Raw genomic sequence first — 13,742 nt, 5'->3', positions numbered from 1 at the left:
TCCGCTACACAGGAAGTTCAAGATTAAGTTGGGTTACCTGAGAACCATCTCCAAAACAAGTCAAAATAAAAGCACTTCAATACTAAATAAGGTCTGAACCATTATACTATGGACTCCATAATTCTTTTTAATTATTTGTTCAGTATCCAGGGCCTTGTTTATGGTAGTCAAGAACTCCAACACTAAGCAACATCTGCAGTTAACTCCCATGGTTCTTTTAATGTAGCCTAAGATGGCTAGATGTTTTGGATACCAAATCACTAATAAATTATGCTTGTGATAAAAATACATTGACTCTTTTTATAAGAGTAAGCACTGACCTTGGCACTATTTGTTAATATATATATATATGCATATATATATATAATATGCATATATATATATGCATAATCATAATCGTGCATGCCTTTAATCCTGGCATTCAGAAGGCAGCAGCAACATGTGGATCTCTGAGAGATTGGGCTACACAATGAGTTCCAGAATAGCCAGAACTACATAGTGAGACTCTGTCTAAAATAAAAAACATAACCTCCAAAATATATGTTTACATTTACCCATTTTAATTTTATGTCATCATTTTTGTTCAAAAATGAAATCTTTATTTTCTTGACAACTTGCTAATTTTGAGATTATAATGTAATTATATTAGTCCCCTTCCCTTTTCTCCTTCCAACACCTCTCACATAGATTCCCTTGCTCTCTTTCAAATTCATGACCTCTTTTTCTTTAACTGCGGTTACCTTTGTATATGTTACCAAAAACATTCTGTATAATGTCATTTGTAATATGTTTTCTGGGATGACCATTTGGTATTCTATAACCAACTGGTATGCTTCTCCCCAGGAGAGACTGTTTCTCCTACTCTCAGTAGTTTTTAATTGCTCATTGTTCTTTGTGTATAGTTAAGGCTTTGTAAAGACCACAAAGATCCACCTACTTTGGCTTGTTTACTAGTTGTCCTTGTTCAGCTGATGCTTAGGTAGTGTTGTTTATGAGACTTCATAGGTGTAGCTTCTGACATTTCTAGAAGACACAAACTCCCTGTTCCTTTGGCTCTCACACTCTTTTCACCCCCTCTTCTGCAATGATCTCTAGCTGGGTTCCACACTGCAGTTTTGAGTGGTTGTATATCACCGCTGTTACCTGAGCACTCCAAATCATTCTGATCTTTCTGAACCTTGATTTTCCCTTTTTATATTCTATGATAATTATTCTCAACCCAAACAACAAATTTGAGTCACTAGGAAGAGTTTTAAAACTTAAGTTTTGAAACTACTGAAGTCCAAGGATTATGATTTAATTAATTCATCCTAAGATGATGATATTCTATTTTTCTTTACTTAAAATAGAGCAGAACTTCTATGCATCCACAGTCTAGTTTCAATAATTATCAACACTTGTATTTAGTCTTCTTTCCAGAAATATTTTAAATTAAATCCAAGACATCAATTTCTCCATAAATACAGCAATATCATTTAGTAACTTTTAAAAGTTCCTCAGTCAAATATAACAGGCAGCCAGTGTTAAGAACACAGATCTATGATGGCTCGGTGTATTAGTGTAGTTGCTGCCCAAACTGCCTATCTGAGTTTGATCCCTAAGACCCATATGGTGAAGAAGAGAACTTGTTTTCTTGTCCCCCATACATACATACACAGCATCAGAGCAAACAAACAAAATCTAATAAAAAGTACACAGATCAATGACATTGGTTGTCCCTTCCAATTTTTAGACAATGAATGTCTTTTTTTCTGAGTTAGAGCAATGATTGTGATAAGCAAGGAATTATAAAGACTTGAATGTTAAAGGAAAGACCATTGAAACAGCTACAGGTTGGAGATGGTGCTTTTGATGGTTAATACTGGCTGTCAATTTGACATATCTAGGAAGGAGGAACATCAATTGAGGAAGTGCCTCCATCAAATCAACCTGTAAGAACATCTGTGGGGGCATTCTTTTGATTGCTATTTGATGTACAAGTACCCAGCCCACTGTGAGTGGTATTATACCTAGGCAGGTGGACCATGGGTGTCTGAGAAAGGTAATAGTTTGGAATCAAGCCAGTAAGCAGTGTTTCTTCCTAGTTTCTGCTTCAAGCTTCTGCCTTAGGTACCTGCTTTGGTCTCCCCAGATAATGGGCTGTAACATGTAAGATGAAATAAACCCAAGTTGGTTTTGCTCAGAGTGTTCTATCACAGCAATAGAAAAGCGAACTATGGTGTGTTCATTACCAATATGCTAGTTTAGTACACAAAATAATGTGTGCTTTTTTGGGAAGCAGCTCTGTTTATAAAATAGATTGAGGGCACTGTGTAAGACAACACCATTCTAGCTGCAGAAGAATAACGTAAATGAGCTTTCCAATTACCAATAGGATTCATTTCTAGTCTCTATAAAATGTTTGATTATAAATTTTGTCCATAGTAATGGTTGTTGCAACCTAACAGCTGACTCTTTAATCATAAGCTGTCATGCTTACAAAGTCTAGCCAGTACACCTTTACTGAATTTTTTATAATGTCAGCCTCATTAAATGTTAATTAGAAAACTAATTAGTAAACTGCCAATGCACTTAGTAAGAAACATATTCAAATAAGAGAAAGGAGTTTTCAACAGAGGGCATAGATTTTCCTGATTCTATTATTTTGTGACCAGATCTAAACCCTTCAAACAGAACTGTGAGTGCTTATTTTAGAATAACCCAATGGCCACATGGCATTTAGAAAGCTGCCAATTTTACACTAAGAGCTTAGAAAAACAGTTAATAAAAAAATAATTCTTTTGGGGGTTCTATTTTTCGTCCTTGAACATTTTAAAAACATTTTGGTTCATTTAAAAAAGGAAGAAAACAAAGACGATAAACCCAGAAGTTATTATCCATTGCTTCAAAACTTTACTCCTTCACCCTATAAAAGGAAGAGAAAAGCAAGACCCTATACTTTAAATTGAAATATCATCAGAAACCAATTAAATGTTAATTTTTAGGTCTTTTTAATTCACTGTTTCAGTTTTTCCTCTGGTATAGATAAAGATATTCTTTTCCAGTAACCTTTCTCTAGTTATTAACAGTATCTTGAGTCTCATGTTTCCAATTCCAAATAAATCCATCTAGAATATTTACTCTGTCCCAAACAGCTGTCATGTTTTGCTTTATAATATCATTCCTCAGTTTGACTATCCTTTTGACCTCCCCCTAGCAAACAGCTTCCCAGATATTGACAGTGCTTATAGATAAATGATTTAACTCAAAATGATCCAAATGGATTTTGGCAAAAGCTCCACAGATGCCACACTGGAATTCTGTCACAGATATTCCAGCTATTGTTATTTATCACTGATTTAAGGAAAACTTTATTTCATTGTATAGCACCTTGGCTAATCATAAATTATATCAGAGTTAGGTATAGAAAACTGGACTGAAAGTTTCCAATATGTATTTATTCATAGTTTAACTAAGTCAAAAAATTGAGCCACTGACTATCCCAGCAATAAAATATTTGTTTACTTGTTTGTCAACTGCTCTAGAAGACTGCACACTTTGTAGGAACCATGCCTATTCTATTAACCAAAATCAGTAGCAATGACCAGTTACCACCCCATTTCACTGTATCCAATCACAGTTAAATTATTCAAGAATTATTACAATTGCTTCTGTTACCAGATACTATTGGCTCTTAAGTTCTAAATCCCTCCAGTCTCTACATAGAACAATTTATCTAAAATATGAACCCCTTCCTTGTTTATCAGAACATTTTACTTTATTCTTCATTTTGTTTATCACCTCCACTCATATGGCACAGGATCTGACTATTTACCTCTCTCAGCTAGAATGAAACCGAATGAAAAAAATTTGTTTTAGTTACCACTTTATCTTCAGCAATTAAAAACAGTTCTTGGGGCTGGAGAGATAAGTGGTTAAGAGCACTGGCTGCTCTTCCAGAAGACTTGGGTATGATTCCCAGCAACCACACGAAGGCTCACAACTATCTGTAACTCTAGTTCCATGGGACTTAATGCCTTCTTATGGCCTCCATAGGAACCACATACTCATAATGCATATATGCAGTAAAAACATACATACTCATACAATTAAAAACAAGCAAACAAATCCTTGATTGTTAGAAGGTATTTGTTCAGCAAATTTATCTACCATCACATTTAAGATTTTGTATTACCTTTTGTACTTACATAGCAGTGGCAAAAAAACAAAATACAAACAGGGCAAATTTCCTAACAGAAAGGCAACACAAAGCCCATATAAACACCATTACAGCAATATGGCAAATGTCAAAATGTTTTTATTATTTTCAGCTTACTTTATACTTATAGTACTTCCTGAATGATCCACAAGCAGCAAGAGATTTCATCAGCTGAATTGTTATTACTTCTTCAAGAATTATCCTTTAAAAAACTAATAGGAGAACCAAAATTATATGTATTTTTTCAATAACATTCTTCAGTACAAGTGATACTTAGATCTGTAAAAGTACTATTTGGGGACTTCTGAGTTTAGAGCAATCATAGATCAAAGGAAACATGATCATGATAAATTATTCTAATTCTTTTCAATTATTCTGATTACAAACAACAGATGCATAGTCAGAATCATATTATTCTCTAGTGCTTATCAGTATTTTGCTCTTGCAGTGTTATCATTATGTTGGACATATTCAATATTATTCCTTCATATAAATTTTTATATACAAAATGGAAAATAATTATTAGGGAAAATTGTTAGGGGATATGGGAAAAATAGGGAGCTTGGAAGAGAGGGAGAGGACTAAGACTGATTTCTTTGGTCTTTTGGGCCCTAAATAGCATTTAATATGAAATGTTTGTCACATTTGGGTTCTGCCATGTGGGTACGGAGAATTGATTTCAAAACTCACTTGACCTACACTACGGTAACCTGAGATAGAGAAGACAATGTTATCTTCACTTCACAGATGAGTAAGCTAAGCCTTTATTTGTTAAAAAAAAATGTTTTTTTCAACTCAAAAGGGACCAAATACATATTAAAGAATCTAAAAAGGTAAAAATGTAAAAGAAGCAGAGTTAATGAAGAATGCACATCCCTGGATGGTGCATTTGCACACTATGAATGCTGGTTTAAAGTTGGATTATTGAAGCAAAAATTCCATAACATCCAGAGTTGGGGAATCTTTCATACTGTGTTCCCCCTGCCCACCTGCCTGCCTGGAACATCTTAATCTCTCTGAACATATGTGTGTGTGTGTGTGTGTGTGTGTTTGTATGAGTGTAATATCTACTTCTATATATCTATATCTATCTATCTATCTATCTATCTATCTATCTATCTATCTATCTATCTATCTAAAAAGTATTTAACATCTCTTTGAATATGAAAGGCCAGGTTGAAGTTTTCAGAAATGAAGACCATTTAGTCACTTTGTTTTTTTGATAAAAGGAAGGATTATTGACTACCTACCTATAAGCTTTATGCTGTGTTAGGTACTTGTTTATGTGTCTCACCATTTTCCTTCCCCTATCTGCCCTTATGGTCTCTTCCTTTGAAGCAAAGGGTAGAATATTTGCTCCTATACACCTTAGGGGCATGAACCTACAGTCCTTAAGAGTTAAAGTCATAATTATACAGATTATATGCAAAGGGTTTAGGGGGAGACATATAGATTTATAGTGTTAAATAGAAATGTATGTATGTTTTAATTTAATTTTAAAAGCTAGAAGATTGACAATACTGATCATTTTAATTCTCAAAACCTACAACGCTACTTTTTTCTTGTTCCAAGAATTTTTAAAATATATTTCTACGTGTCTTAGTGTTTTGCCTGCATGTATGTCTGTGTACCATGTGCATGTCTGGTGCCGGCAGAGTCTAGAAGAGGGTGTTGGATCTCCTGAAACTAAAATCATAGACAGCTATGAGCTGCCATGTGGGTACTGAGAATTGAACCCACTCCTCCAGAAGAGTAGTCACTGCTATTATCCATTGAGCCATTTGCCCAACTCTTTTTAAGGATATTGTTTACTTGATTTTACAGGGATCAAATGCTTCAAGGATTGGTAAAGGAGCACAAAATATGATTCGTCCTTCCTACTGTTTGCCATGTGGGGCTTTCCATTTGTTTGTTTGTTTGTTGTGGTGGTGGTTTTGAGACAACAATATATACATATATATATCTCCCTGTCTGTCTTGGAACTCACTCTGTAGACCAGTCTGGCTTCAAACTGAGAGATCCACCTGCCTCTGCCTCCTGACAGTTAGGATTAAAGGTATGCATCACCACAACCCTGTAGGATTTTCTTTTTAATAAGCCAATATGATACTTTACTCTGAGCATGAGTTGTATATGTATGGGAAGTAGGACTTTCCAGACATATCATAAAATGGCCTGTTTACCCTTTGGGTACCAAACATTTTATTTAATGATTCCTTGTGACCATAGAATCCAGCAGGATTTTGCTAACATATGTAATATGAACATTTTCTGAGTTCAACTTTTGAGTTGGGGGTTTAAACAAAAGAAAAGCTTTGGGTTTCTGTGACATGAACAATAAAGGGTTATAAATTCTCTTTATTACATATGTGTTTAGAGGAAATCATTCACAGTGATTCATAAAGTCTATATAAATATAAAATGAAAACTTACTTCAAATACTTTAAAATAAAATGCGTTTTTAAAAAAGTAACCATATTCTAATTACACAGATGCTTTAATTTCAAAGGGATAGTGCCAAAATAAAAGAGGGGTTAAGGAAAGAGAACTATTTATAATTTTTTGTTTTAATGTTTATTTTCCAGCTTTGTTCTACATGAAATTTTAAAAAGGTCTGCTGATGGTAATTATAAATCCAGTGTATAAGAACCTGTTTACCACTATTCAGGTAAAAAAAATTTTAAGAGTAAAATTCTCTCAACAAACACCTAAGATTGGCAGGTCTTCCTAAGCCTCAGTCAGGAGTGTACTGAACAGGAGGCAGTCTATGTGGTGGCTCTCGTCTGCCAAGCAGAGAAAATTGCTGATTTGTGCTTAATAAGCCAAATATGCATAAATTATTTTAATTATATAAAACAAGGGGCTAAATTTAGCTGCAAAAGTGAAGTCTTTACCTTTATCAACCAGGAGAAGGCAAGGGAGAATGTGAGGCAACAAAAAAACCAAAGCAACAACAACAACTTTAGGTAGAACAAAAATTCCATTCTGCTGTGACCTAGGATAACTAAGAAAGACAAAGTTTGATAAAAGATCAGTAATCTACCAGATGTCCACTAAAACGTATCTTATAATTTTAGAAAAGGGACCTTGTGATTTTAATGTGAAAATTCTCTTGAGAGAATCATCATTATAAAAGAAAAATTAGTTCATCAAGCTTAGTGTGTTGGTGAATACCTATCATACCAGAATTTGGGAGGCTGAAGAAGGAAAATTGTGAGTCTGAAGCTGGCCTAAGCTATATAATTAGACTTTTCCCTCCAAAATCGAATCAACTAACTTCATCAAATCCGTATTCAAGATACAATATTACTGGGGGGCGGGGTTTACTCCCAATCATCACATACCAAATAAAACAAATCTTAAAGTATAATAATTAACATTTTTCCAAATGTCACTATGATTTCTCCATTATACCAAACATATAAATTAATCTTATAAAAGGGTAGTACATAACACATCAAATAAATAAAAGGGACAAAGGCAAATTTATGCTGGCATATACTGATGCTCTATGATGAAACCTCATGTAAATGAGGACAGCACAAGCTCTTAGCTTCACAAGTTTAACTAAGAAGGCAGTAGTTAGGCAGCCATGAAAATCAGCATACACTTTTGTTCTGGACCAAAAGGAACCAAAAAAAAAAATCTTTTAAAAACATCTCTTTGCTCCTTTTAAAGCGATTTTGTTGAATTTATATGATTTTGGTGGCAATTTCAGGCATCTTATCATTGTCACAAGTAAAACAATCGTGTAGCTACAAACTGACTATAAGTCACTAGTCACAACACACATATGCAAATGGTAGACATCGTGCAGATACAAACTGACTTTAAGTCACAACAGACATATGCAAGCGATAGAAATTTTCATTTATTTCTTCAGACAAATTTCCTTGTGTTCTAGCAATGGGGAACTAATGTAAGAGGTGGGTAGGATAAAGAGAAAATCCCTTTTTAATTGACCTGTTTGATACTCCAGAGAAGGGGGATGGGGGGGGAGGGAGGACCCTCATAGAAGTGAAGGGAGGATGGGTTGAAGAAGTCTGGGAGGGGAGACCAGGACATGGTGGGCAACATTTGGAATGTGAATAAATAAAATAATTTAAAAAGGAAATTTCTATTTAAATGAAACTGCCATTTAAATGAAAGCTTTTCTCTAAAACAACTTGTAATTTTTAAAGATTAGGAGGAAAATGTACAAGGCAAAGTTAATTATTGGGCAGTTTTTGTTCCCATACTGCCTGCAGGCCCTTTTTAGAAGCTGAATAAGATGAATGTTACTTGTAAAGTTATATATCTTATAGGACATATGAATTCTATCCACATTAGAGGAGGCTTGCCTTAACATAAACATACCTTTATGAGTGTTATCTTCCATTTTACACTCTGATCTCCATAAAGTAGGCACTATGTTTTTACCCCAAGAGGGATATCAATGTCACTTAAGCCAAGAAGCTTCTTCCTTCAACCCTTCAGTAGTCACTTTCTGGTTCTGATTAAACTAGCTAATCTTCCTAGTCTACTCCTACCCTCCTCCAGCACATTAAAGGCAGAGAACAAAATTCTAACTGTAGCACACAGTGGTACCTTAAAATTGCATATATGAAAGAATTTGACCAATGTCACCCAACAGGCAAGAGATAAGAATAGGATCAAAATTCAGGTTGTCAGATTTTTGTTTCTTCCCTCTACTATCACCCTCCCCAAATTAAGCCTGCTCCACCACTTCAAGGCCCTTATACCAAACCAGGAATTACCATGAAAAACAGCTCTTGTCTCCCCAATGTCCAAATTTTTGAAAGCCTCTATCCAAGACTAAGGATCTCAAAATAGACTTCTTTGGAATCTTCAGACAGGGACTAGTTTTGGATTTTTTACGATTAACAACTGTGGGAGATTGGGTTGGAAGAGTTGACTTTCCTTCTTGTTTAATTGGTTTGGTTTACACATCTTTGAAAGAAGGGGCAGTGCCAAACTCGCTGGAGAGAAACGTACTCTATAAAAGAAACAGAGATTCCAAGGGTTGAAAACTTGGATATATATATAAAGCGAAAGATGCAAAATTGGGAGGAGGTGAGTAATTCTGAGGACTACTCCTCCACTTCTCCAACATCAAGCAGCTTCCACGCCCCGACCCAAATCTCACTTGCAGCCTCTCTCTCCAGGTGTGATTGGGCACTTCGTTCTCCTTAGGATTCCCATGTCCTAGCAATGTCCCCCACACACTCGCACTCGCTCCCCAGGGTGGTGATTATTTGTATAGGTTTTGGAAAAAAAAGTTAAGTCCGCACCCGCGAACCCGTTCTCCTCGCCGGTCTTAGCTGGACTAGTCTAGCTAGCACACTACCCATCAGCCCCCTCCTCCATGGGAAGCGACCCACCAGGTACTGGATTCCCCCTTAGCTTCTCCCATCCCGGTCAGACCCAAAGAGCAACTGGGAGTCCGGTGCAAGACCGTCAGGACTCGGGTAGCAGAGGAAAGGTGGTGGCGGGAGCAGAATCCCTAGTCAGTCACCCTGGGTTTAAGAAGAGGCAGCGGGCAGCGGGCAGCGACGAGTAACTGTTTGCCTCGCCACCTTTTCAGTGACAGCGGACCCAGCCCTAACGCAGGTGTAGCTGGCCACCGCTTACCTGTAAGTCCCCCTCCGCCTTCTTCCCCGTAGCCTCGACGCCGTTGCAGGACAAAGTACTCGTTGGATCTTTCCATCAGCCACAGCTTCAGCGCATTTTTCAACAGCACTTCCTCGGGCTTTAGCCACATCTTGAAGAACTTTGTGCCGCCTCAGGAGCGGCGACCTATTTGTCCTCCTAACCTCCCTCCTCGCAGCCTGTCTTTACCCCTCTACTTCTCCTCTCACCAAGTCTTCCGTCCGTGGCGGCGCCTCCGGAGGTTTTCCACACTTCCCCCAACCGTGCCTTCTCTCCCACGTAGGCAGAGAGAGTGCCAACTCCCTCCCACGGAGCTACTGCCAGACAGGGAAATAGTCCCGCTTCACCTCCTCTTGGGAGTTGTAGTTTTCTATCCATTTTCCTGTACCCGTTCTAATAGAGCGCTAGACTACAATTCCCACAAATCACTGGGTTACTAGTTGGGTGGGTTGGGGGCGCCTTTGAGGAGCTCCCGCCACCAGTTAAGTGAGTTTTGCCTGTGTAAAGTTAAAAAGGGTTTTTTTCTTTTGTCTTTTTTGCTTCAAATAACCTAACCCCTTGTATAACAGCACTGCGCCTAGTTCTTTTATACTGAGAGGACTAGTTTGTTGAAAACAAAGTTTCCGGCATTTTTGAGTAACGGCTCATCCAGGAAGCAGTAGCCTGCAGCAACTTCCACTTACTTTGCTTACTTTGTGCCGACTAGGTACTAGGTGATTTCTCACAGAAATCTGTGAGGTAATCCTCACAGAAATCTTTCAAAGTGGATCCTCCGCTTTGCTCGCTAATAAATGAAAAGGGCTAGCAAGCGAAGTTACTTACCCATAGTCTAACAGTCGGTGAAAAGATTCATTATTCAAAAGCCTTGCCTAAATTAATCCCTGTCCATTCATAATGGAAGAATATAAATCTCAGAAAAGACTTCCTCACACACACTTGCCACTATCCCTTCTCCCATGCTGCCATGTTTATTTGACTGGTATAAACAGCTGAAAAACTCTCCACTCCCAACATATTGGGAATTTTTTTTTCTTAAGATGTTTTAAGAAAAAAGGAATTCTTTGCAGGGCAGCCTTCCTTTTTTTTTTTTTTTTTTTTTTTTTTTGATACCTTGGCGAAGCTGCACAACTGCTTACACACTAAGGTGAAAGAAGTCTGCTGTGAGGGCAGGTTGTTGTGGTTGCTGCTGCTGCTGCTGTTAGGATAACTCAATCCCGGGAGGGAAAGAATAGAATGAGTGTGAAAACCAGCTTACAGAAAGAATTCAGATAAAGGGTCCTGACAAGTTGGCAAGGTATTCAAACTAAAGATATAGGGCCACGTGGCTAAAACAGTGGAGTGTGACACACTCAGGCTGGGAGTCCTGGAGCCAGTGAACTCTGCCCTGAAGGAGTATCTCCAGGTTAAATGTTCCAAGACTTGGGCGGTTTCTGCAAAGCAGGTATATGTCACAAGAAAGTATTTATTGTGGAAGAAAAACACCACCACCACCACCAAGAACAAAACGAAATCCCAAGCCAGGGTGTTTCCTAGTGTAAAGTCACCTTTTGAAAGTGTGTTAAGACACATCATTTCTCTTTTTCTTCACAGTGAAAGGTCAATAAAGGCAGCAAATGTAGATAGCAGAATGCAAAATACACTTAGTCCAACTTCAAAACTACCCCATAGTCTATAGCAGTCTCAACAATATTAAAAGTCCAAAGTTGAAAGTCTCTTCTGATGTTTATCCAACTACTTAACTGTAATCCCCTATAAAATCAAAATATAAAAGCAAATCACATACCCCCACATCACAGGATATACGTTACCATTCCAAAATGTCATAGTGGGGAAATACTGGATGAATGCAACACCAAAAAAAAAAAAAAAAAAAAAAAAAAAAAAAAAAAAACAGCTGGGCAAACTCCAAATTCTGCATCTCCATGTCAGATGTCAAAGTGCTCTTCAAATCTCCCACTCCTGTCATCGCTGTTGACTGCAACAAACTTTTTTTCTCCTGGGCTGATTTCACATCCTGTTAGCAGCTTTCCTCAGCAGGTATCCCATGGCTCTGACATCTCAAATATCTTGGGGTCCCCAAGGCAACTTCAACTTTGCAGCTTTTTGTTCCAGTGACTGGGATCCACAAACAATCTTCTGAGCTTCTTTCAAAAGGACTTGGGTCATTTCTCCATCTGTGCCCTCTGTAGCACTCCGCGGTCTGGTTGACTCTACTCCACTGCTGCTGCTGCTGATCCTGGTGGCCATCCCATGGTACTGGTATCTCTAGTATGCTGGGGTTTCATTGCAACTAGGCTTTATCAATAGACTTTTATAGGTTCCCCTCCCCGTTTTGAGTATCACAAAAGTTTATTTAGCAAAAAGTTTCTTAAGAAAATGTACATGGACCTAATTCTACATCACAATGAAACAGGCCTTTGGGGAGGGACACACTGCTGAACACTGGTTAGACTGTTTCCAAAGCTTCTAACATGATAATGCTGTTTCCTTGATGACCACCATGCCCATGTTCTGCTGCCCACTGGCTGCCATCTCCACACATTCATCATTCACAAGGTTCATAAAGGGATCAAAGTCCTGCAGTATTCCTTGGATGTGCTTGCCACCTTTTAACTTCACTGATAACTTCTTGTCCATAAAAATTAAACTTTTTGTTTCAAGCCAGGGTCAATTTTTTTTTTTAACCTAGACTGGTCTGGAACTCGTGGTAATCCTCCTGCCTCAGCTTCCTGAGTATTGGCCCCATAGATCATAGCCAACCACGCCCGGCTTCAATCGATCATTTTAAGCTTGTGAGTTTCTGGTTTATCACAACCATGCACCTCGACCGCTGCCCTGGTCCCTAACCAGGTAGCCTTTGGCCACCCACCTAGGAGAGCTCAGTTTTGGGAAGACAGAAGTACCAGGTACCAGCACTGTGGTAACCATGCCAACCAGACCTCAGTGCCACTTCCGGCTCCCATGATCATTGGGACCAGCGGAGGCAGCCCAGGCTAGACAGAAGGAGAAGGCTGACTCTACTCAATTGTTCAGTTCCAGAGGGTGGGCTTTGCTCTCCTCAACAGGCTCAGCACAACAGGGAAGGAGTCTCATAGGCTCCCTTTATTGTGCCAAGCCTCAACTTCTTTGCATGACCCATTCAGTCCTAGGCTGTCAACTGCAACCATGGCTCCACTTTCACCAATGGCCTGGCCTCACACACTGCCAAGCTTCAGCTGCTCTCCATGACCTTTTCATGCCTTTAAGAAGAGCATTATCATCTAGGTGATTCTTGCATATTACTAAATCCGGCTGCAGCATGAGGTACAATCCTGTCTATCTCTAGAACATCTATTTCTTTGTGTTCTCAGAAAATACATCCTAGAAAGATTTCACCTCAGTGAAGCTGGTCTCTGCTTAATCAACCACAAATTCTTAGCTCCAGCTAACCAGCATCAATTGTCCCAGGATCTCTTCTATTCCTCACTCTAAAGCCAGAGTCACATGGCCAAAGCTGCCAAGTTCTGCAGTTTACTGAGGCTGGAACATGGCCCCCTTGTTCTATTACGTTACCACTACCTTTCTGTTTTCCAACTCCTTCACTCACTGCCTAAACTTGGCTGTTCTGGAACTTGCTCTGTAGATTGACCTTGAACTCAGAGATCTGCATGGCTCTGTCTCCTGAATGCTGGGGTCAAAGACTTGTGTCACTATGACTGGACTTAAGCTTTTATTCACCTAGAAATTTCTCTGCCCCAGCCTGGCCTTGAATTCAGAGAACCGCTTGCCTTTGTCTCTTGGTATTAACAGTGGGTGCCACCATGCCTGGGACTAAGCTTTCATGACTTCTATTCCTCAAGATCCAGATCAAAAGCATGTGTACTCCATTTCTGGACTGTAATGTATTTCAGATTAA

At 38.5% G+C, this 13,742-nt stretch overlaps 1 protein-coding gene and 1 pseudogene across 3 annotated transcripts in view; both read right to left on the bottom strand.

Annotated features, from left to right (window-relative positions):
* Positions 1 to 10,099, bottom strand: part of Tbc1d8b (TBC1 domain family member 8B) — a 70,739-nt gene extending 60,640 nt beyond the window's left edge. For all 3 annotated transcript variants that reach the window (XM_034485774.2, XM_076918877.1, XM_076918878.1), the window contains exon 1: positions 9,830 to 10,099. In XM_034485774.2, coding sequence (XP_034341665.1) covers positions 9,830 to 9,959 — 130 coding nt within the window. In that variant the 5' untranslated portion in view covers positions 9,960 to 10,099. The remainder of the gene's footprint in view (positions 1 to 9,829) is intronic.
* Positions 10,100 to 12,293: 2,194 nt separating this feature from the next.
* LOC117695443 (small nuclear ribonucleoprotein G pseudogene) lies at positions 12,294 to 12,484 on the bottom strand (annotated as a pseudogene).
* Positions 12,485 to 13,742: the final 1,258 nt, after the last annotated feature.

Source organism: Arvicanthis niloticus, chromosome X (genome assembly GCF_011762505.2).
Source record: "Arvicanthis niloticus isolate mArvNil1 chromosome X, mArvNil1.pat.X, whole genome shotgun sequence".
Taxonomy (NCBI): domain Eukaryota; kingdom Metazoa; phylum Chordata; class Mammalia; order Rodentia; family Muridae; genus Arvicanthis; species Arvicanthis niloticus.
Note: the sequence above shows the minus strand (reverse complement) of the source record. Positions and strands in the feature narration are given on the sequence as shown.